Source organism: Festucalex cinctus, chromosome 18 (assembly GCF_051991245.1).
Source record: "Festucalex cinctus isolate MCC-2025b chromosome 18, RoL_Fcin_1.0, whole genome shotgun sequence".
Taxonomy (NCBI): Eukaryota; Metazoa; Chordata; class Actinopteri; order Syngnathiformes; family Syngnathidae; genus Festucalex; species Festucalex cinctus.
Genome location: NC_135428.1, coordinates 15,261,882 through 15,286,264, shown reverse-complemented (window position 1 = coordinate 15,286,264; position 24,383 = coordinate 15,261,882). Strand labels below are relative to the sequence as shown.

General features: G+C 38.5%; 1 protein-coding gene and 1 long non-coding RNA gene across 2 annotated transcripts in view; both read right to left on the bottom strand.

Annotated features, from left to right (window-relative positions):
- Positions 1-436: 436 nt before the first annotated feature.
- The window catches only part of pdlim4 (PDZ and LIM domain 4), a 37,542-nt gene continuing 13,595 nt past the window's right edge, over positions 437-24,383 (bottom strand). Inside the window, exons 3-7 of the mRNA XM_077505098.1 lie at positions 20,926-21,007; positions 8,679-9,007; positions 8,448-8,608; positions 3,791-3,929; positions 437-2,163 (exon numbers count right to left, since the gene is read on the bottom strand). Coding sequence (XP_077361224.1) covers positions 1,959-2,163; positions 3,791-3,929; positions 8,448-8,608; positions 8,679-9,007; positions 20,926-21,007 — 916 coding nt within the window. The 3' untranslated portion in view covers positions 437-1,958. The remainder of the gene's footprint in view (positions 2,164-3,790; positions 3,930-8,447; positions 8,609-8,678; positions 9,008-20,925; positions 21,008-24,383) is intronic.
- On the bottom strand, positions 14,291-15,745 carry LOC144006319 (uncharacterized). The gene is made up of 3 exons (XR_013279775.1): positions 15,482-15,745; positions 14,560-14,803; positions 14,291-14,459 (listed from the first exon to the last, which is right to left on the bottom strand). It is a non-coding gene; the product is annotated as an uncharacterized LOC144006319 (long non-coding RNA).

Below are 24,383 nucleotides of genomic sequence, written 5' to 3'. Positions count from 1 at the left end.
GTCCAGTTTGCGGCACATTATTTTTAGCAAATAATTGGGGAAAATTTTGTAATTTAGAAAAATATTTAGAACTCAAAAATATATCTTTAAAAAATAACTGGAATTTGGTTTCTTTAGAATTTTTCTATTTTTTTTAATTGAATTCAGTAAAATTCGAGAATGCTGGAAAAATAATCATAACCCCATAAATAAATTAAATTAAGAAATCCAATCTGTAGTGTCATTAACGAATTAAAAAAATAAATCCTCTATTTACATTCTTATAGTTGAAGTGAATGAAATTTTTTACCTATGATTATTTTCCCAAATTGCTGAACTTTTCTAAATGTATTTTTTTTTATAGTATATTTTTAAAGTGAAAATCAAAATGTAATTACAATCAATGATAAAAAAGAAATTACATTAAGAAAGAAAGAAAGAAATAAAAACCACACTCTTCAAATAAATCATTTAATAGTGAAGTCAAAACAATCCAGAAAAAAATGCAGTTGGCATGTAAATGACATCAGCAGGGGGCGTGTTCAGGCACTTGAAAGATGGAACCCTGAGGGACTCCACATGAAATAAAGCCGTCTGATTATTCACATTCTAATGATTATAGCACAATAATTAGATACATTGTGTTATTTTCCAAACGGTTGTGTGTTGAGTGTTGGCATGACAATAAGTTAATAAACAAAGAGATGGCACACAGTTAGCGTTTATATGTACAAGAGGGAGGGGGGAGGGAAAAAAAAAAAAGTATAGTGTGGCGACAATATACATTTTTCAACATTTACAATTGCACACTAGAAAAAAATTTCTCATCTTCCATTCCATGATAGTTTTTGATAGAAAAAAATATATGTCGTCGTTAGGTCCCCATTGTTGACTATTTTAATTATTTTCTTAAACTAAGCGGGGATAAATCGCCAATGAGCATTTTCCACAACTGGCCCGCGAATAGCAAAAATTTGCATTATATTTTATTATGAATACAGAAAAAAAAATAAAAAATAAAAAATAATATTATTATTATCATCATAATCATAGCCAAAAAAACAAAACATTTGGCATTTTAGGGGGTTGCCTAACTCTTAAATGCTTTTTTTTTTTTTTTTTTTTTTTTTTGAAGGGGGGGGGGGGGGGTGAAAAACATTTTTGTTTTATTTTTTTAAACCCAGCAAAAATGACTAAGTAGCATTTTCTGGGGTTGCCTCCCCCCCAAAAAATAAACCAAAAAACATTGTTTAATTTTTTTTAATATTAATGCACTGAAAACAATTTCCCCCCTTTTCTATTTTTTTTTAACCCAGGGGAAGGAAGGAAGAGGGGGAAAAAAAAGCTTTTCTGGAGTTGCCTGCCCCCCCCATAAAAAATATAGTTTTCAAAAACTCAAAAACTGAAAAAAATTGACACTCATTATAAATGGATTGGGGGGGAAAAAACTTTTTTGCCTTTTTTTTTTTTACTCAACAAGGTCTTGAATAAGTGGAGATAAACTGCCAATTACCCCCCCAAAAAAAGATCTGCAGAAACAAAAAAAATAAGAAATAATTAACCCCAATTCCCAAATTGTTTGAAATACAGTAGGTGATAAACCGCTAATAAGTGTTTTCCTTGACAACCAGGATTACCCCACCCTCCCAAACCAATTAAATATTAAAAAAATAGAGCTGTATATAACAATCCATGAATAGATGAATCTATGGCATCCACTATTTCATAGCTGAGAAGCAAATGGCTGTCTCTTGAATGGGTCACTTCGGTAAAGGCAGCCTGAGAAACGCGGCGTTTAAAAAACAACAACAAAAAAAGCAAGAAAAAAAAGAAAGAAAAAGTACTCTCCTCATCCTCCTCCCGCCGGCCTTTTTTGTTTACACTTGCGAAGGCGGAGCTGGCAATGTGCGTGTTTTTTTTTTTTTTTTTTTTTTTTTTTTTTTTTTTTTTTTTTTTTTTTAAAGGGTCCTGCGTCCGCCTCACACGATCTCCACCTTGGAGTTGGGGTAGACGGCCACCACGTCGTAGCCCTCCGGGGGCTGCACGCGGGCCTTGGCGTGCGTCTCGCAGTACAGGTTGTCCTCGATGAAGAAGTAGCCGCGCTGCTTCAGGTTGGTGCCGCAGTCGTCGCACGCGAAGCACTCGGGGTGGTACAGCTTGTCGCGGGCCTTCACGATGGTGCCCCTGGTGGGAAAAAAAAAAAAAACATGTCCAGAGGCTTTTTATAAAAAAAATAAATAAAAAAAAGGATGAGAAATTTGAGAAAATATCGATTAAAACTTTTTTTGATTAAATTAAATTAATTATTTATTTAAATATTAAATTATTATAATTATTATTCACCATTATTAATAATCATTCATTATTATTCAATTCTTTTATTATATTGAATTAATTAATTAAGTTAAATTGATTTAAAATGCAACTCGGGGGGGGGGGGGGGGGAGCCTACTAGAACAGCAAAGAGCATGAATGAGACACAGAGACACATTTGTAACTTAGTAACTGTAATGAAGTAACAACATTTGTTTGGAGAAGAAATGTCACGAAAAGCCTACTAAAACATCGGAACTTTATTTGGAGGTTATTCGGGGCCATGACCTGCTGACCCCCATTTTACATGAGCTTGAATGTGTTTGGCTCACTCAGAACACAGCCACTTCCCCAGTTTGTAATTGGCTAACAAAAAGCAAATTAAGTAGGCAAAGAAATGCCATGAAAAGCTTGCTAGAATATCATAACTTTATTTGGGTTTAATCAGAGGCATTTTAAATGGTGTACCGACTGAGGTTTTAGTTAACAAAAACTAAGGAAAAAAACAAACTAAAATTCAAAAAACATTTTCGTTATCGAAATAGAATAAAAACGAAAATGTTTAAAACGAACTGAAACACCATTTTATGTTTACAAAACTAACTACAAATGCCCTTCGTTTTAGTCTTTGGTAATTGGTAATTTAATGCATAAGCTTTTGGGGATGATGTTGAATGTGATTTTAAGCAGATTTATTTTTACCAATATTGCACACAAGTAATACACTTTTTTTTTTTTTTTAAGAACTAAAACTAATACTGAAACTAACTAAAACAAAATAAAAACTAAACATTTATTAAATAACTAAAAAAAATAATGAAAAAAAATAACAGAACCACCCTGAAAACTAATTAAAACTAAAAAAACAAAAACAAAAAATGAAATCAAAACTACCTAAAATGAAAATTCCAAAACAAATAACCCTGGACGACCGACCGACTCCCATTTAACTTAAGGGGGTGTGCACACTTGTGCAACTACCTACTCTGAATTTGGTTATTTGTACTTCGCCTGTTGAAGAAAAAATTAATAAAAAATTCAATAATCAGCAAAAGTTCATCAAAAACTCGGATGAGCTGAGAGTACTTCCTGTTTTCATTCTTCTATCAAATTTAGCGTCATACAAAAGTGTGCCGCCACCTAGAGGTCAACAGCGGAATTAGCCCTAAAATAAAATGGGAGGCAGAATAAAGTTACTATAAACCTCACCCACCTACATTCATACAATGATAATAATGCTTGGTTGTTAATGACTAATGCATGACATCAACGCTTACCTAAGACGTGCTTTTACAAGCAAGAGGGCTGAGTACCACCTTTTGTATTTTTACCTGCACCTGCGTGTGCGTGTGACCTGACTTCCTGGGTCGTTTTGCCTGTTGGCGCATGTCGGCCCCACTGAGAGACTCTCTTTGTTTGCCAACTAAATAAATAATTAGTGTCTTTCTGCAGTTGAGGAGTGCTCTAACGCTAACGCGGCTAGCGTGAGGGTACTTACACGATGCCATTGGAGCAGCGCGTGCACTGCGGGAGCTTCTGGAGGCCCGACACGCCGCTCGGGAGGGGGCTCCCCAACTTGGGGATGGGCGATCGCACCGGAGACTTCAGGCTTCTCATCCTCTCCGTCGGGGACATGCCTACCAATAAAGAAAGAAAGAAATGCATACATCAATAAAAATTAAATAAAAGAAAATAAAATGTTACACTATGCAGATAAAAAGAAAACAAAATAAATGTATTTTGTTTTAGTCAAAATGTATTTACTGCAGATAAATAATCATACATTTACACTACATATATATTTTTGATTTGATTTTATGAATATATATATATATATATATATATATTTAATATTTGATTAAGAAATTAGAAAATAATTTAATAAAAATGATATAAATATATTTCAACTAAAACTAAAAACAAATAATTGAGAAAAAAAAAACACTATTTTTTATTTTACTGTTTTAATTCAAATGATATATTTTAACATATATGTACATTTATTTAATTAAATAATTGGCTAATTTATTTAATGGAAATATGCAAGAAGAAATATTTATTCAAATAAAAGAAAGATATTTAACATGAGTCAAAATAGTAATTGGGTAAGTTATCATGGGCAAGTCAAGCAAAAATAATCATACATTTACATAACATTTTTTCTGAACATATTTTTTTTAAAAATTGGTTAATAAATTAGTCAATAATTTAATAAAACATTATTTAACAAAAATTATATAAAAATATTTAAACTAAAATTAAACACTTGAGAAACACTATTTTAAATCTGTTTTAATCCAATTATATATTTTAAATATTCACATTTATTTAAAGAAATTATCAGCTAATTTATTTCATGTGAATACGCAAGAAGAAATATTTATTCAAATAATAATAAAAAAAAAAAAGATATTTAACATGAGTCAAAATTGACTATCAAATTGGGCAAGTCAAGTAAAAATAATCATACATTTACATTTGTTTAATGTATTTTTTAAATTATTGGTCATAATTTATTTAATGCAGATAAATCATACATTTACATTACATATATTATTTTATTTTTTAACATATTTTTTTAAATAGTTAATCAATTAGTCAATAATTTAACAAAAAATAATTTAACAAAAAATAAAATAAAAATATTTAAACTAAAATTAAATACAAATAATTGAGAAAAAAACTTTTAAATGTGCTTTAATTCAATTTATTATATATTTTTAAATATTTACATTTTTTGAATGAAATAATTATCTAATTTATTTAATGTAAATATGAAAGAAGAAATATTTATTCAAATAAAAAAAGATATTTAACGAGTCAAAATTGACTAACAATTGAGCAAGTTATTTATTATGGTTGCACATAATAATAAATAACTTGCTCAATCAAGCAAAAATAATCATACAATTGCATCCATTTGTTTAATGTATTTTTTAAATTATTGGTTAATTAATTTTTGTTAATTTAATTAAAAAAATTGAAATAAAAAATTACAACTACTTATCAATACATTTATTATAAACAATACAATAAAAAACTAGTAAAATCAAATACGTATACAGTTATTTTTTAAATGTGATTTATTATTAAATATTTGATTTTGATTTATAGTATATGATTGAATTAGTGTTAGTAATAGAAAAAATGCAAGAAATTAAATTACATTTATTCTTATTTTTATTTATTAAATTAACTATAATCATTTTACATATAAACTATTTTACAAACTTTTTTTATGATCTCATGCACAGTATTTATTTATTTATTTTTTGTTGAAATGATGAAAATGAAAACCAAATGATGCCTGCATTCTCGGGTTTCGTGTTTGCAATGACATCTGACGAGCTCGCACGCCACGTGAAGCGGACCATCAATCAGCGAGAGCAGCCTGCCAGGACGTTAGCGTGCGGCGGCGGCGGCACGCTAACGGCGCTGCCTTCTCTTCTGTCTCCGGCGCGTCTGCGTGCAAATCAGAGGCGCTCATTTACGCTATCGCGCGAGGGAGGCGAGTCTTGTCGGAAAGCGCCGACGCTGCTTTCTTACGCCCGGAAAGCCAAAACGCGGTCTCATGGGGAAACCCCCTTTTTCGCGGGATTCTTGTTCAGCTTCGTTTCCGTCGGGCGCTGCGTGGCGGGATGGCGTCAGCTAGCTACGGTTGATATATAAAGTCTACACACCCCTGATTGAACGCCAGGTTGTTGTGATGTTAAGGAATGAGGCCAAGATAAATCATGAAATCCTTTTGAGAGGGAAATTTAAAAAAAAAAAAAAGCAACTGAAGATAATGTGGTTGCATAAGTATGCACACCCTCTTTTAACTAGTTGTTTTCGCAATGAAAGTTTAGCTGTTCTCGGAGGCTTTTCCTGACATTGTTCTGCTTGTAAGTTACGGTTACTTGGATCGAGTTACTCACGGAATGAGGTTGAACTAATCACATGCCACCATTTCAAAAAAGTTCACATGTTCTTGTAGGCTTTTCCTGACATTTTTACTGAATACTTATTAAAGTTACTCAGTTACGCAATGGTGTTAAGAATGAACCAATTAGACTCAAACTACTGTTAAATGGGAGTCGGCACACTCCTGCCACTCCTTTTCAAACCTCGGATGAACCCCAAATAAAGTTCCATTGTTCTTGTAGGCTTTTCCCTGACATTTTTTTTTTTTTTTGGTCCTTTAGATACAGTTACTCAGTTCCGAACTGAGGATGTGGGAGCCAGCATATCATGCCTCTGAATAACCCCAAATAAAGCTCAGATGTTCTTGTAGGCTATTCCTGACATTTTTCTGAATACTTATTAAAGTTACTCAGTCATGCAATGGTGTTGAGAATGAACCGATCAGACTCAAACTTCTGTTAAATGGGAGTTGGCACACTCCTGCCACTCCTTTTCAAACCTCTGATAAACTCCAAATAAAGTTCCGTTGTACTAGTAGGCTTTTCTTGACATTTTTTTTTTTTTTTTTTGCTTTCTAGAAGACGCCTGAAGGTTTTGATGGCTATGTAACTACTTATAATCCAGTAAAGAGAGATTGGAGCCGTTTTTTTGGTAGCCCTCCAAATTTTGACACACAAACCCAAGTGTCTTGTTCCTCCAACTAGAGACGGCATCTCCAGGAGTCTGTGGAATTCCAGTAAAACAGGCGTCGATGTTTGCTTTGGTTCCAAAAGCCCCTCAAAGGCAAATCCAGTCTCTCAGCGGGGGCTCAACTTGTCCGTCAACAAGACGGACTTTATCCTCCGCCCAGACAGTCACCGTGTGTTTTATCTCATATCTGTTTGCTCATGTGAACTTCATTAAAGTGGAGTGGCACAAAAACAAAAGTGGAAAAATTCACTTTGTTATGATTAAACGAAGAAAAAAAAATTTCCTGAGCAAGTAAAAATTCCACTTGGTTAAGACAGGACGTTTTTCTGACTTTATTGTCCTAAATGGTTGCTTCCCGCTCCTCGTCCGAGCTATTTAAAGTGCCCCTTGTCTTCCTCCCACCCGTTGGCCCTCCTCATCCTCATCCTCCTCCATATTTTCTCTCTCTTTCGCCGCATCCGTCTATAAAAGGAAAAGTATGTCAGCGAGACGGACGAGCCAAGCGGGGATTTATAATGTCGTTATGTGACTAATGCTGAGACAGGCAAACGGCTTCTCGTCCAGGTGCTCGGCATCTTGCCGCTGAATAATGCTGCTGCTCGGGTAGCGCGTTGTTATGGAACGACAATGGGAATCCCTCCTCGCGAGAAAGGAGAAATAATGATAATAAAGCACTTTAAGTGTACTTTAAAGATATTTGAAAAATGTTTTTAAATGTTTTAAATGTTAAACGACTTCGTTGACTGGATCGATAATTGGATTTGATATATTTCAAACATATTTTTTAAATATAATTATTTGACAGAAGAATGCATTGTAATTTTTATAGTTAGTTATTAGTTGTGATGTTGTGCCTTACTGTGTTTTATTTTAATATTTACGGAACTATAGAAATTTTAATTCAATTTTTTTTTAAATGTTTATTTGTATTGTTTCATTTTTATTTTATTTACGAGAAACCTGCAGTTTATTTTTTTTAAATTTAAGAACACATTTTGCATTTTATATTTATTTTAAGATAGGCCCCAGCACCCGCGCGACTCTTGTGAGGAATAAGCGGTCATTATGATGGATGGACATTTATTTTAAAACATACTTTACTTAAATATACAATTTCAAAATTTAATACTGTGAGAAAACTGACATTTTGATTGTATTTATTTTTTTCCAAATGTTTACATTTGAGACAAGACTGAATTTTAATGTTTATTGTTTTTAATTAAAAACAATTTCATTATTGAAGGAAAACTCATATTTCAATTGATTTTATTTTTAGTTTATTTTTTTAAAGTTCTGTACAAAAAAAACAAAAAAACAAATTTAATTCCTTTTTCACTTAAATATTTGAGAAAAGGCTTATTTTTAATTTCGTGTTCCAAGGTTTTTAACATTTTTTATTTGCCTGTTTAGAGGAGCTTGTCATTGAAATTGTACTTTGTATATTTATTTTTAATTTTCAATGTACACTGGACACTGACTGACTGAACACTGATATTTTAATAAATTTTGTTTTACTTTTTTCCCCAATAAAAATTGAAAACTTGTCTTCCAAAACTGCTTACCGCCGTCCTCGGCCTCCAGGATCCCCTGCAGGTACTTGAAGGATCCGGACTGCTTGGGCTGCGAGGAGGGCTCCTCGTAGTCTGTCAGCATCTTGTAGACGTGCGACTGCACGTCCACGCCGTTGCGGCTCTGGACGGGGGAAGGTGCGGGAGGCTCAGGGCTAGAAAATATCATTATCAAATCTCTGAATCCGCTTTACGTGGTCTTATACGTGAAGGTCATATCCTCACCTGTGAGGGGCGCTCAGGCTCAGACGTCCCATTTGGCCGTGTAGGGATCGGTCCCCGTTGCTGCCATTGGGGGCGTACAGCGGAGTCGGGTTGTTGTACTGAGCGTGCCCGTTACCGTTACCGTTATCGTTGCCGTATGCGTAGCCGTGGCCGTTGTTGATCTTGGAATGGCCATTGAGTGTGTGGTTGGTAGGTTGCTGATGATGCTGATTATGATGATGATGATGGTGTTGCATGGGTAGTAATGGAGGCGGCAGAGGCTGAGGTTCGGGGGTATACGAGGGCTTGCGGCTGTAGTTGGTGTAGCCGCTGGTGATTGGCCGGAAATTCTGTGGAGAAAGAAATTTTTTAGGTAAGAAAAACACAAATACGAGTTCATATTTTCCTTTTGTATTAAATTACTATTTATTAAAAAAAAAATAATAATAAAAAACATTATTTTGATAATTTATCCTTAAAAAGAAGAGAACAGCTATTTTCAACTGGATGACCAAGTGACCCAATACTTTTGTCCATGTAGCATCATTTACGTCAATTTCAGGGAGCAGCCATTTTGTCCTGTACCGCCCTCTGTTGTCGACTGAAACTGGTATCAAGATACCCTCGGGCTCGCATTGCCATTGTCATGTGACCAAATCCAGAAAACAGGTGAGCCGTGGCATTCGCAATGCAAGCCCGAAGGCACTGTGACGTCAATTTGAGTCAACATCAGTTAGAGGTGAACAACTTCATGTTCAGTTGACCAACCAAGTATCCCAACAGATTTGTCCATGTAGTGTCTTTTAAAGAATTTCCACAGACATTCTGACATCATGTTCTTGCCATGTCACAATTCTTAAAGAGAAGAGAATGACTCAATTTTCAGTGGAACAACCAGGTGTCCCAATACTTTTGCATGTGTTGCTTCTCCAGATGGGTTATGTCAACAGATGGGAAAAGCTGGATTTCATCTTGTCTCGACACTTACTGGGACCACACACACACGCACACACATAGATGCACGGGTCCTCCATTACCAGTCCTTTTCTGGAAGCTTCTTATCCTCCACACAAGCAAGTTTACATCTTGGGAAAACAAAAAAAGCTTCCCTGTTATCGCCTGGTGCGTTCCAGACAGTCTCTGTGAACAATAAAAGACGAGCCAAAGCAACTCAAAGACCTCGTCAAACAATCTAACAGGCCAGTTCTTCATAATTGTGAGGACGTTCAAAACCAATATGACCCAATCGTGAGTCACATTCAAAATCAATATGCTTCCTGTGGTGCATCAGTAGGACCTCAGAAATTCAAACATCCGTTTAAAATAAATCAATACGACATTGACCGGAGGACTGTTTGTGTAGAAATGCTCCAGAAGATCCCACCCATGCTTGATTCTGTGAGAAAGGCAAAGGTGGATGGATGGATGCTAGGTCTACAGTTACAGCTGGTTCTCGTGTGATTGGTATCAACATGGACCGGGGTCGAGGAGATCTCAATTTTCCCCACTTTTTGGCGTAGTTTCAGAGCGGGAACAGGGTCCACACAGCACCCGTGTGTAAGGATATGCCGCAATGCTCGGAAAGGGGTTTGAAGCAGGTTTAAAGGGATCCGTGTAGCCCTTTTGACATGGTCTTGTAAGAGTGAGGAACTTCCTTCCTGTTTCTGGAGTTGCTGTGTGAAAGGTACCAGTATGGGATGGGATACAAAGTTCCCCCAGCCTTTGGACGTAGTATCAAAGCTCTAACAGACACGGAATAACTCCTGTGTGGAAGGGTATTCCACAATGCTGGGAAAGGGTTTGAAGCAGATTTAAAGGGATCTGTGTAGCCCTTTTCACACAGTCTTGTAAGAGTAGGGAACTTTCCGGCTGTTTCTGGAGTTGCTGTGTGAAAGGTACCAGTATGGGATGGGATTCAAAGTTCCCCCGGCCTTTGGATGTAGTATCAAAGCTCTAACAGATACGGAATGACTCCTGTGTGGAAAGGTATTCCGCACATTCACTGGCAACCAAACCGGCTGTTTCTCTGTGTCTGTGTTCTGGTGAAAAGTACCACAACAAAAGGTTCAAAATGAAGCTTCTGAGGTTGTACCAGAGATAGGAAACCGCCTGTTCGGAGGAAAATACCAGAAAAAAATGATATGGGTTTCAGGTTTAACACCATACGCTCACTTCCATGTCGGGTTGAAAGCCATTATCACTGTCTGAGAACTACTTCAAACATCACACCAGATATTGTGTGTACAAAAGTCCAAAGATTTTCTGATACAGCTTGAAAGAATTTTGTCGGATCTCTGTGGGAAAGAGGTTAGTGAGGGTACCTCAGGTCAAAAAGACACAGGCGCAGCGTGAAAGGGAGAAAGGGGGAGTAAAAGGTGGAGGACGTTAATTGAAATCATGTGTCTGAAACCCCAGCCTGGCTCTGCCGTGATTGGCCGGAAACCCAAACATTCACACGCACACACACACACACACCACTACCTAATTCTCCCGCAAGGTTTAATCCCTGTGGACCCTCAAAATGAAGGCCCCCTTCTCATCGTGCTCTGCACCGCTAAGCAAACACAAACCAGCCCTTCAGGGGAGGAGAGACAGACGGCCTGGAGAGGAGGTGACAGACAGATGGGCGGCAGGGCAGGTCAGAAAGACGGGAAAAACAACATGGCATCTGGCCACGGGCCTGTAGGGTGCTAGATCACCGCTTGAAACAGTGAAGACCAGATATGTACTCAAATTTCATGGATTCTTACTTGCCCTAAAATAACTCAGTGGAAGTTGGTTGAGTATTTGAATGAGCTTACCTAAAACAAACAAACGGCTTTGAAAATATAAACTTCCTTGGTGGGGGATAGGGATAAATCAGGTACACGGATTTGGAGGACCCGTGTTTCAACAAGAGCAGCCATCTTAAAAGCTACACGCTACAAAGCCAGTGGGAAAATTAGGACAAAATAAAAACTGAATCCAGCATTAATCCTTGAAAATAAGTCAAACAATATGATTCTTCTGGATTTGAAACAAACCTCTGTGACCTGCTTACCCCCTGTAGAGAGCACCCTGACCCCATCAGGAGAAACCATAGACCGATTTGGACACGTTTGAGGGAGGATTTAAGCAGATGAAGAGTGAACCCAAACAAGCAAATAAAGCGGGTCACAGGTGTTGAGCGCTTTCAAAAAGACTTTTCCGACACGCTTCGGCGGATTCCCTGGCAGGGGATTGAGCACCGGTGGTCCCTGTAAACTAAACACATTTTGGAAACACACGAGAATCTTAAACCCTCAAGTGATTCCGTTTTGCTAGAAGCCAGTCAGCTGGAATGACTACAAGTTGGAATTTTTTTCCCCCCAGTTTGGAATCAGACAACCTCGAGTCGTTCCATTCAGCAAAACGTCCAAACCTTTCCACCGGAGACCACTTGAAAAATAGAAGAACGTGGGGAGGCACTTCACTTTGGGTTTATGAAACATAGCGTATGATTTTTATTTAACTTTTCTGCGCAATACATTTGAATTGAATCATCAATTGAATGATGATTCCTCTGTTAGATGAGTAGTTCCACAGAAATATCTGCAGGGCTGCAGTAAATAAACCACAATCAAGCAGGGGAATACTGTACATACTAGGGGTGTTAAAAAAAAATCGATTCGGCGATATATCGCGATACTACATCGCGCGATTCTCGAATCGATTCAATAATAGGCAAAATCGATTTTTTTTTTTTTTTTTTTTTTTTTTTTTTTTAGGATTCCCCAGTGTGTAGCTCACGACCGCCATCTATCGGTCAAACAAGATAATGCAATGATTTTAAGCACACGAACTACGGCGTCCCAGAGAGACCCTACTTCAACAGCCTACCACCAATTTCACCGGAACAGAACGCAAACAACTTCTGGTATCCCTCGAGTGATGACGTAAGTGAATTGCATTTGTTAGACATACTGTACAGATCCCTAATAATTGTGATTTAGTCATTTAATTTCAGAATTAATATTTTTGTCGGCATTGTTTGGAAATACTGTACGTCAGCTAATGATAATGGCTATCTATGTTCATATTTGTTAGTGCAACTAAACCATGCAACAGAGAACACACAGTTATGTTATACGTTTTATAGACATGTGGACCATCTCAAAGGGGGCGAGAGAGACGACGAGGAAGAGAACGCGGTGCCTCGTAACGTACAATTATGTCATCATGGAAAAATAATTCCATTCGAGCATGCATGTGAATGGCTCAAAACATACCTTTGCTTGGAATATGTGGTATTTAGATTACATCGTTTGCTGATATGTTTAGTATATCGTACAAAAATAATGGTGTTAACTGAACGACACATCTGCAACTCAGACTCGTAACCCCCCCGTGTCTTGTTGCTACTAACCACTCAGAAAAGTGCTGCTTACAAAAACATTTGAAACCCTTTACTCAGATATCGATTTGTCACCATGTTGAACAATTTTACCTAATAAATATCACTAAGCAACTTAATTAGTTTTGATTGAAGATACAACAGCTTCCTTGTACTTCGATGTGCAGGAATTTACATGGCTTTCACAAATAGTCTTGCTCATGTAATAATGTACTTCATTGGCTCAGTGACTTTCAGTTCATTGTTTGGTACCTCATCTGACATACAATTGTTACCTTCTTGCAGAGACTCGTACAGGAAATGACCATGGAGGAACATGAAGATATCCAAGTCCAGCTGATAGACTGACACCAAGAAATACTTTTAGACACATCAGCACCACCATGATTTCCTGTACCTGGATCCCACATCAGCACCACCATGATTTCCTGTACCTGGATCCCACATCAGCACCACCATGATTTCCTGTACCTGGATCCCAGACTGCAGCACCTTGGTGGACTTGTAGCAAATAAGTGACACTTTCCCAGATCCTTGAGGACAATACAAAGGTTTTTTACCTGGCATATAATTAGTCCATGTCTGACACTTGTTGTTGTAGTTTGTATAACTTGTATATTGTTGTTGTGTGTTAATTTGTACATTTTGAATAACTAAAAAAATACTATTTCCTTTGGCGTCAACATGCAGTGTTCATTCGACACCTAACCTAACACTATTTTACATGACCAGAAATGTAAAACATCAAAAGCCTGGAGAATTATTATAAATGCTTGCAATGACAAGGAATTCTTCATTGGCCAATGAATGTAAGGTACAGTACATGAAAATGAATGAATAAAATAAAGTAAAATAAAAGTCTACATGAAATGAACATATTAACTAAAAAAAAAAAAAAATGCTGTTAAAATATAATGAGCTACATGAATTGCAGTTGTTCCAGAATTTTACCAATACGCTGTGCATTTCAAAATATGGAAAATAGACATACAGGTTTGGGCCAAAAGTAGTGTTACAGAGCAGGTATGTGTTGTACACAGCTAAAATATCTGATTAACTCAATACCATGATGTTTTTTTTTTGTGTGTGTGTGTGTGTGCTGACATTGCCCCCCATTAACATTGCAACATTCCTCAAACTCTCCCGAACACAGTATGATCTGTAACACTACTTTTCGCCTACTCTATGATGTTATTGGGGCAAAATTAAGGAAGGCTTGTCCATTGATTGTGTGAACAGACTGCAGTAAAAATGAAGTCACTTCAATGTTTGCTGGTTTTATTAAGTTTGACATTCTCCTTGACTGCACAAGTACATGTTATGGAGTGAGGGCATGTTCCCACCAACGATGATATCATATTCTTCAAAGGCTTGCTGAGGAAAGTGAGGGAGGAGTCACTCCATGGCTTCAGACACCTGGTCAGCAGGTCCTGTGTAAAACAAGTGGTGCTTGTACATGTGACCATTCCGTATTGCTTCACACAAAAAGTTCATGTAGTGTGCAATGCCGTCCATATGTAAATGACATACCAAGACGTCGGCTGACTTCAGTTTGTTGCAGCTCAGATATGGTAGGTGGAGATACTGGTGGTACAACACCGAAGCCTTCTGGGGTCCTCCATTCAAGTGTCCTCATTCGGGGCATTCCAATATGGCTGCTGACTCTCCCCTTGATATTTTTTTTTCTTGCAGGTCGGTGATGTATTTAAACGGTGCATGAATGCTTGTATACATCAGAATATGGTTCTGGAACCCCTCAAGTTTGGCTGTTGATCTAGTGTGACACAAACAAAAACACAATTATAAAATAAAATAGAATAATTGATGATACTACTATATGTCACCAACTTTCCAACAAAGCCCCCAAAATAGAGGTAAGATCTTTAGTTTTTGGGCCCAAAACATTGTATTAGCTAGATAAAAGTAACTTGACTGCATACTGCATAGAATATGCAAAGGCTGCTTGCTTGTCGAATTTCCGTGGAAAACGTGGCAGCCTGTAAATTCTTGTGCACCCAATTACACAATGGACCAGTACACACTTGAGTGAGAGAGTTCAGACTCTAGCAGTGCTTACGGTACAGCCAGCATTTAAGTCCAGAAAGTTATTCCCTGCCGAAAATTAATTTCGAGAACCCTATTTTCACCAACCACAACGAAAATAATTTTCAACTCCTCCACTAATACAGTATGCTTTAGATTCTCTATTGAAGTTATGGGCAAATATACCTCCGAAATCACAGTTACATTACATTACACAATAACTTGCGCATTTACTCTAAATATAACGTGCCAGCGGGAATCTTTTTTTTTTTTCAAAGCAAGTAGTTACATAACGAAATCGTTCGAGTGGTGCGGAGTTGCTAATCAACAGATACAGTGATCGTAAAACAAAGGTACGAACATCGTTCTCTCGCTCTCAAAACGTAAACACAAATGTACTCTTACTTACCGGTCAAGTAGAAAGCAGTCGAAGGCACCGGCACGTCCCAAACCTAGTCTGTTCCTCATTTCTCTCCATCTGGCAAATGCGGCTACAATATAAACTCTTGTTTTGTCGCGCTGAAATAAAATAAATTCCCAAAGTAAGTGTGATGCTTGATAATGCTCTCTTCGGGGACCGGAAACTCTTCTTCTTCGTGGACATGCGGTCGCCATACAAACCGGAAGTGCGTTCCAAAAACGCGTTAAGAAATGGAGCGCTGAAATTTGTCTTTGACGGCACCCGTAGCAGAAAGATGGCGGCGAAACATGGCAGACACTAGCAGGCGAGGCGCGGACATGTAAGATAATTTGCGATTTCTAGACTAACCGTTATATTTTACAAAAGTACGTTTATGCGATACAACATATCTTTTTACATACTACTAACACAAACAATTGTTTTTTTTTTTCGAATGATTTATTGTTTCACCACTAGATGCCACTGTATAATACTGAGTGTACCTTTAAGCATGGAAGAATGTTATATGAACGGAACATTAAGCCTTAATATTTTATTTTAATGCTGTTTAAACATGAAACAGATTACAACCTCTATAAGACTGAAATTTCAGATAAATAAATAATACATTTTCATATAAATCTTACACTCTACAAGCTTACTGATTAGTATTTTCTAAATTTGAATGAAAAAAAATCGCAACAATCGAATTAGAAATTCGTATCGGGATTAATCGGTATCGAATCGAATCGTGACCTGTGAATCGTGATACGAATCGAATCGTCAGGTACGAGGCAATTCACACCCCTAGTACATACTAGAATATGCATTGGGCCAAAAAACGCCCAGCAGGTCGCAAATGACGTTCAGACCGAACTTTGGACAACCCTGAGGTCAGAAATTCCTGCAAGGACTTCATCTGTCAGCTCCTGCCGAGCCTGGAAGAGCTCCACACTGCGGCTTCCCAACTGCCATGCAACTCATTTCCGACGATTCGCGCCAGGAATTACCGTTTAACGCCGACCGACCGGCTACCCCCAAGAACTTCCAACTAAGGGGAGGTTTGGAAATGTCAGTTTATTAAACGTTTTTTTCAAAGAACAGAAGCGGATGTTTGAAGTTTAAATTGCTGACAAGAGATTGGGGGGAGACTTTCCCAGAGAAAATGCTTTCTCATAGGAAAATAAGTGGGCGGATGGACATGATGTTATTTTAATTCCATTGCTCTTTAAAGACGATTGTGTGGTGACGTCAAACCCGATTGGGTCATGTTGACGGAGGGAACATGTGTTCTCAAGGTTTAAAGAAATATATGCAGGAGTCTGTCCATAGTTAAAAAAATAAAATAAAACCACATTCACACGCAAAATAGCCTTTCCTGACTGGGATTAAATCAATTCCTTGGTCGCCTAACCAACTGCAACTATATTCCCACTGTATAATAATTGTTCAAAGACAATAGTTAAAATAAATAAAGAAATAAATAAGGACAGCTTAAATGCATCATCATCCAAGGGCTAGGTGATATGATCATAAAATAAAATATACAATTTTGCAAAGATTTTTTATTTTTTTTTTACTTGAAATTCTTGATAAATAGCATAAATATAGTTAGGCTAATAGCATTGTGATCTCAGTCAAATTTGAGCATTTTCACAACACATTTAGCAAGCATGTTGCCATTTTGCTTTTTTTTTTTTATATTGCAGCAGTAAGTTAAATAGTTAAAACAACTTTGGCAATTATGCTAGTAGGCTAACAAATATCACAAACAATATTAGCTACTAGCTAAATGCTTGCTAAAAATTTGTACACCCCCCCCACCCCGCCCCACCCCCTTGATTTTAGAAAAAGTTCAAATATGACAGGCAACAATGCTAAAAACAAAAACAAATAATCACTCGATAGCTATATAACGTAGCATATTTTATAATGCACCAGATCCTTAAGAATTTAACAAATAAACACGGAATGAGACATTTCTCAGCGGGAAATAAACTTGCTCGTGTCTACTACTCTACTTTGTAAAATTGTCGCTATAACTGACAGAAAACTTTCTACAGTATAGCAACTAAATCTCTTAACTAGCAACTGTAAACTAGCTTCACTCCGTTCATAGCCATATTTTAACCCTTTGAATTATGGAAGCAGTATTTTTGTTTTTAGGGTTAGGTTTCTCGATCCCCTGAAGGTTCCTCTGTCAGTCAACATTTTCTTCTCCCAATTGTTGTCTTAAAGGTCCTAAAAGTCAACATTTATTTGTTCCATTGCTGAATTTTAACAGCTTCCATTTGTTCCCATTCGTCTTCCTGTCCATAATCGTTATTTTGGCCCTAAAATCTGAACGAGGGAATGATTGCAATGCCTGCAGGGGGGCTGCTTTTGAAGTAGCAGTGATGGATGACAGCGACACCATTTTGTTTCCAGATGAGCTTCGCCTCGGGCTGCAAGCGTGTCAGCATGTGTCTTTGGTTTCGTGTAGTATAGAGCTAAGCTGTGTTTTAGGAGGAAGCAGACGAAGATGCTTTGCCAGTCTCTCAATATGTTGGATGATGATGATGATGACGATGATGATGACACAAATGCAGTAGCTTGCCAACAGCCGTACATAGCGTGTGCTGTCATCTCCATCCAGTAATTAGCTCAGTGTGAGTCACCAATGTAAATAACACGGTCTCCAATATGAATGCGCTACATAAGCGTGTCAGTTAATGTTCCAATGTGCATTAGCACATTGATTATTTGATATAATTAAGCCAGTGACACGATGGCATCCAGTTTGTGTTAGACATTTCAAAAATGTGTCATTTGTCCATGAGTCTTGACCTCGAACGAAGTTTCCGACAAAACTTACAAAACTGGTAAAAACAACAGCATTTTGAGAACGAGTGATGACACATGGCAGCTAGCCTGTTGGCTAATGTTAGCGGTTAGCATTTTTACCAAAATTTTGGTCCGTTTCTAACCTTGACTGGATTTCTGTGATTTTAAGCAACTTATATCCGCTAACTAGCCCTGTGGTTAATGTTAGCAGTCGACCCCACAGCCTCTGTCTCAAAAGTTCGGTCTGTTTCTGACGTGTATGTTTTGAGTACCACATACATTTTTTAGGTGTATTGATTGTAATCCAAATGTGATAAGGTAGCTTGCCAGTTGGTTAATGTCAACACCACTGCCTATGTGTTGAAGATTTTGGTCTGTTCCGATTTGTCCAATGGTAGCATTCAAATTTTGAGGGTTCTGAGGCTTAATCATAAGTCATTCGTCTAGATAAGACTTTACCTTGACGGAGGTTTCCAACACAAACACTATTACGTTACGTCTAACATCTACAAGTTATCATAGCTCCAACACTATGCTTGCACCAGCCCGCAGTCCATGACATGAAAAAATGTTGCTTGTTGAGGAAAAAGTCAATAAAAATTAAATGTTCTACCTCAGAATAGCAAGTTAAAGAGTAGCTAACATTAGCAGTCAAGCTAACCGCTTCTATCTTAAAATTCTGGTCCGTTTCTGACTTATATGAGGTACAACATGCCGGTACATTTTATTCGGCATATCGTATCATTGGCCACCCAAAAAATTTGTAATTTGTTTGTTGTGCCAGATATGACGAAATCCACACGAGACTTGACCTTGGAGTTTCCGACAAAAACGCAGGACGCCTGACTCACAAGTCTTTGAAAACAACTGATGTGTATGGCAGCGAGCCATTTGGCTAATGTTAGCAATTCACACTGGACTGTTCCTGATTTGTATGACGGCAGCGTTCAAGCTTTGAGCTATATGTTAGCCAAAAATTTGCAAATTGGCTTCGGTAAAGGATATGATGAAACCTGTAGTTTCCGACAAAGCTGCCACAAGGGTGGTATTCACGTTTGAAGGTGCAAGACACGTTTTTATTAATGATCATCTGTCTAAGGTATCCAGATATCACGAAATCTACACTAGAGTTGACCTTGACTGAAGTTTCAACGGTCTGGCTGTTTCAGAGCAAAAGCCCCTCAGGCAATACTGCAAAAGACCAAGCATTTCGTCTCCCTTGACCGCAATTCCTGATACACAAGACAATGCAACTGCTTTCATTGTGTCTCCCGAGCTGAAAGTAATACAGTCCTGGAAGGACGTCAAGCGTCTATTGATGAGGTGGTGGATAATAAATGCTACCTCAGCTCTTTGTGTGGTTGCCACCGGTCTCGCCACGGCCAAGAGGCTTGACAAAAGACGCTTCCCACAAAGTCGTCATTGTCTCTTTCGAAGTCTCTATCCACATGTGTACACATTTAGGCACTTACACACCTCCCATCCCTTCCAAAACGTTTCAGAACCAGCGGAAAACGCATCTGCAATAGGCTCGATTGTGCTGGCAGCTGGTACGATCGGAGAACAATCGACTTTTTCCAACACTGAATGCGTTTGTTCATTTTTTAATACGCTATGCCGGGACACGCTATTCCTGGAGCGAGGCTTGACTGTTTCTATGGATGCTGTTTATGATCAACACAGACAGCCTTTTGCTTAATTTACAGCCCCAGATGGCAAGTTGTGGTCTGTAGCCAATGATCATCATAGCCATCAAAAGAACAGGATCAAGTTTTAATGGTTTTTTAAATCGAGATCAAAGTTGAGCACTGTGAAATAGAAGCAGTAAAAAAATATATATATATTTTTTAAAAAAGCAATTCCCACGGTGATTCTTTCTGAACTCTGAATGAACCAAAGAAAACTTGACAACAAAAGCCCATCTTTGCCATAAAGCTAAGCAGATAATTAAGAATCACTGTTCAAAAGTATTAATATGACAAATTGATCACCTTTTTGTGGCCTTAATAATAAAACTTACCAACTTTTTAAAGTGCATGTATAATAGTGCAAATGTATGGTCACAAACATGCTCCTTCTAAAACACATGCAATAACCTCCTGCACCAGTCTCAACAATCTAAAAAAAAAAAGTCTAAAAGTCTTCTTGAGAACATTTCAGTGTAGTTTGAATTCGTCTTTAGTGTGGGAATCTTTTTTTTTTTTTTTTTTTTTAATAAACAGTTTACCTTACAATACTTTGTGATTTAGATCACCAGCGTACCAAGTCCAGACAGGCACCTGAGTTTTGGCTTTACACGGCATCTCAACTCAGGGTTTCAAGTGTCAAAAAACACTCAAAGCAGGATCCAACTCAGGGGTAGGCAAACTCGGTCCTCGAAAAAAGCAGCAGTCCTGCAGGTTTTGGAGCTTTCCCTTTTCCAACACAAGCCGATTCCAATCAACAGGATCGTTATCAGGCTTATGTGATGCGCTGATCATATATCAGCTGTGTTTGGAGAAGGGAAACATCCTAAACCTGCAGGACTCCGGCCTTCGAGGACCGAGTTTACCAAGCCCTGATCCAACTTGTGGACTGAGTTGGGAATATACCTTCCACAAGTGTTTTTGGTAACGAAAATTGGTGTCTACCTGGGAGTCAGATTCCATGTAAGGGCTCGTCTTGCCATCTTCGCTAACCACCGGCGACCACACCCTTTCTCCCGATTCCGGCCTGAAAGACAAAACCAGTGAAAGATTCTTGATGATAGTCCAGTTCTCTGGGGACGCAATCTCTGCGGACAGGATTTTGACAGAACACTTTATTTCCCAAGCCCCAAAACGGTTGCAGCCCATACGTAAAAATTTGAGGTATTGCGACTGGTAGTACGCTGAAGAGAAACCTCTATGGACTCAATGAACCAGAGTCTGGTCATTTAATAGAATGATGATCTAATAAAAGTGAAAAATTCTCAAGTGTCGGTTCTGCAGATTTTTACAGGAACAGAGCATGACCCCACACCCGCAGTTGATACATTAGATAAAGTCGTCAGCACGTCATAACTCCACAGTATGAGCCATCAAGTGCTTTTTTGTCTTCTACAGAAAAGGACTGATAACTTATTACATATATCTTTAGGTTGCTTGTAATTGACTCCAGTTGCGTTGACTTACAAGAAAGAACATGACTCAATGACTGGCAGCTGTGACGAGATACATCATTGAACAATGTTGCCGAGCTGAGCAGGCCTTGTCGGATAATTTACGCCTTTCCCTTTTGAAAAGCAGAAAACGGGACGCTTTGGTGAGATTCAAGCTAATAAAACCTCGTGAGTCATGACCGCAAGCTTGGGTTTCATTTCGCGTCCTGTGACAAGCAACTTGTCACCTCCGAGTGTTCTCCGTCGCCGCGGCGTTGGTTGTCAAGTGGGAAAGGATTCAAAACCAGGCGAGCTCGGGACGCATCCTGGAACAAGGACACAGGACTGCCTTTGTGTCAGGGCCCCTTTCGGCCAACGACGCTTTGGTCAAAAAGTGTGATGGATTTATCAGCTGACATCATCACGGAGCAGGCCACGCTTCAGATATGGACCACCAGCGTCAAGAGAGCTCTTACGAGGCGTTGGACGGTGTTTTCAGAGTGTTTGGTCTCGATGGTGACCGTACATACAAGGGCCGTTTGTGCTCCGACAGAGGGAGACAGTGCTACTTTGAATTGACATTTTGGGGGAGTACAAGGAACACGGTATTTAGCTCCATAATAATAAATGGGAATGTGAACACGGAAACATGAGTGGAAAATTTGAGCCAAACCAGCTTGCGATTTGCAGTATAAACCTAGACTGGACCTAAGAGGCCGTTCTTTTCCTACATCAGCATGTTGTACTTGAAATACAGTATTCATGGGGAGAGGGACCAAGCCCTGTTGTGAATAGTGGGGAAAGGGAGAAAAAAAAATTAATTGAAGCCTTTCATTTGAGAAGTACAATTACTACTTCCTTATTTCAACTTATTAAGTTGGGTTTCACAGAAAAATAGTGAACTGCGAATAGGCTGGGAGTTCATTTCATTTCACATACAACACAAATCTTCAATACATAGCACTTTTTCCAGAATGGAAACATTTCAAAGCAAAGTCAACAATAAGTTACAACCTGACTTTTCAGGAGATTAAAAAGACGAACAGCATGGTCCTTCTGACCATCAAGTCGGCGGCTTGTATTCATCATCCATTCTTTAAATCTTGTGCCGTCTGACCAGAGGATTAAAGTCATCTCAGCACTGAAGCCCTTCCAAGGAAGTTAAAAACCTTGATTTATCGAGCAGTAACTGCTATCTTTGAGGCTGATGGAAACAAAAGATACTTTGCATCAAAATCCAGCTGTGGGCTGCCAGGGACCATCCTGTTATTTCTACCTCCTTTTGCTCCCCTTCAGTCTGATGGCTACAGCAGATTTTGTTAAGTCTGGGGATTTTTTTTTTTTTTTTTTTTTTTTTTTTTTTTTGCTGGGGGCGTCGTCGCAACCTGGTCCGCAGCCACATGCTACTCATATTTTTAGGTTGTTTACATCACTGACAAACAAGACATAAAAGGACACAGACTATAACAATTTCTAGATGAGCATCACAGAGTCCCAGCACGAGTTTACCTATCTTTCCTGTGGTCATATTTTCCAACCCTTGAACAGGTTTAATTTCCTGATGGTCTGGGGTTTTTTTTTTTTCCCTCTCTTCTTCAGCAGTCGGATAAGTTTACTTTGGCTTCTCGAGATAGGCCACGCTCCATGCCGAGGATGAGACGCACGGCTAGAAACCAATCATCCTCAAATTGAGACGCATCTCCTCATGGAATATCTCCCTGGCAGCTCAAATCCTCATCCCACAAAAAAAAAAAGTCAGGGTCATCGGTATGTCACGCTCAAGGTTGTTTGATAACCTGCAATGAGATTTAAAAGTATTATGGGAGGTGATTTTTTTAATTGCTTGTATAGAGTCTCTGGAAGGACTTAAGAAAAAGTTAGGGATTTTAAGATGAAACTAACTAACTAAGATGAATCTCCAGCCTTTACAATTGAATTTAATCAGTGCATGCACATGTCCTACTAATAATTCTTTCAGTACTATTTGCCCAACTTTTTGTTCTTGAACAAGAAGCTGATCAGTAAAATTCACAAGGTTTTCATCTAAGTTCTCAAACAGTCAAACCGAGTAATGTATGTCTCCTTTAAAAATTTGGTCCTGGTAGGTAAGTGGAGACAAATATAACAAGCACCTCAGAGGGAGTAACTCAGGGCTGGTCCTGCATCATGGAGAAGACAACAAAGAATGATAAATGACGGATCGCGGCTCCCAAGTTCTATTGATGTGGCATTTTACTGTCCACAAAAGACCGCCTGAAAAGTGGGGAGGGGATGAAGTGAGTTTCTTTGGGCCTTTTGTCCCCACTGGAGTCCTGTGTTCCTTTGGTCCGGTGCAGCCTTGTGCGTAATTCCTTCGCGGTGAGTCACAGGTCAGATCCCCCAGCACCAGGGAAACCCGGACTCTGTCTTTTCTCTGCCTGCTGTCTGTATTTCTTAAGCTCTGGAAACGAATGTTCCTGCAACCCTGGAAAAAACACATCTTGAACAATCTACTTCATCTGGTCTGGAGAAGAATTACGGTAAAATGATTTGACAGATTTACGCAGAACATGGTGTAGGGTTGGGCTACAGGCCAGGAGACAAAACCAGCAGATCCAGGAATTTTTTTTCACCTTGCCTAATCTCTCATGGAATAATGCATAAATCTCAGCTCTTCTTGCCCTTGGTGGAGGTCTGTGTTTTGAATGCCCTTCTAGTTGCATTGACGTGTTTCACCTGTTTTACTCCAGTCTGGACTGAATCCTGCATTTGTCTTTAATGTAAGTGAAATTGAAGCACAGCGGGGGTGGACTTTTATGAATAAGACACTTTCAGTCCGGGCTTTCAGCACATGCATCAGCGGGGGACTCCATCCCAAAGGCCTGGCACTTGTCCCAACCACCATCTGCCTCTTAGGCCTTCGCAACCACACGGCTTTCTCCAATAAGCTCTGGGAGAAGCGGAGCTTGAAGCAGCACAGAGAAAGATGGG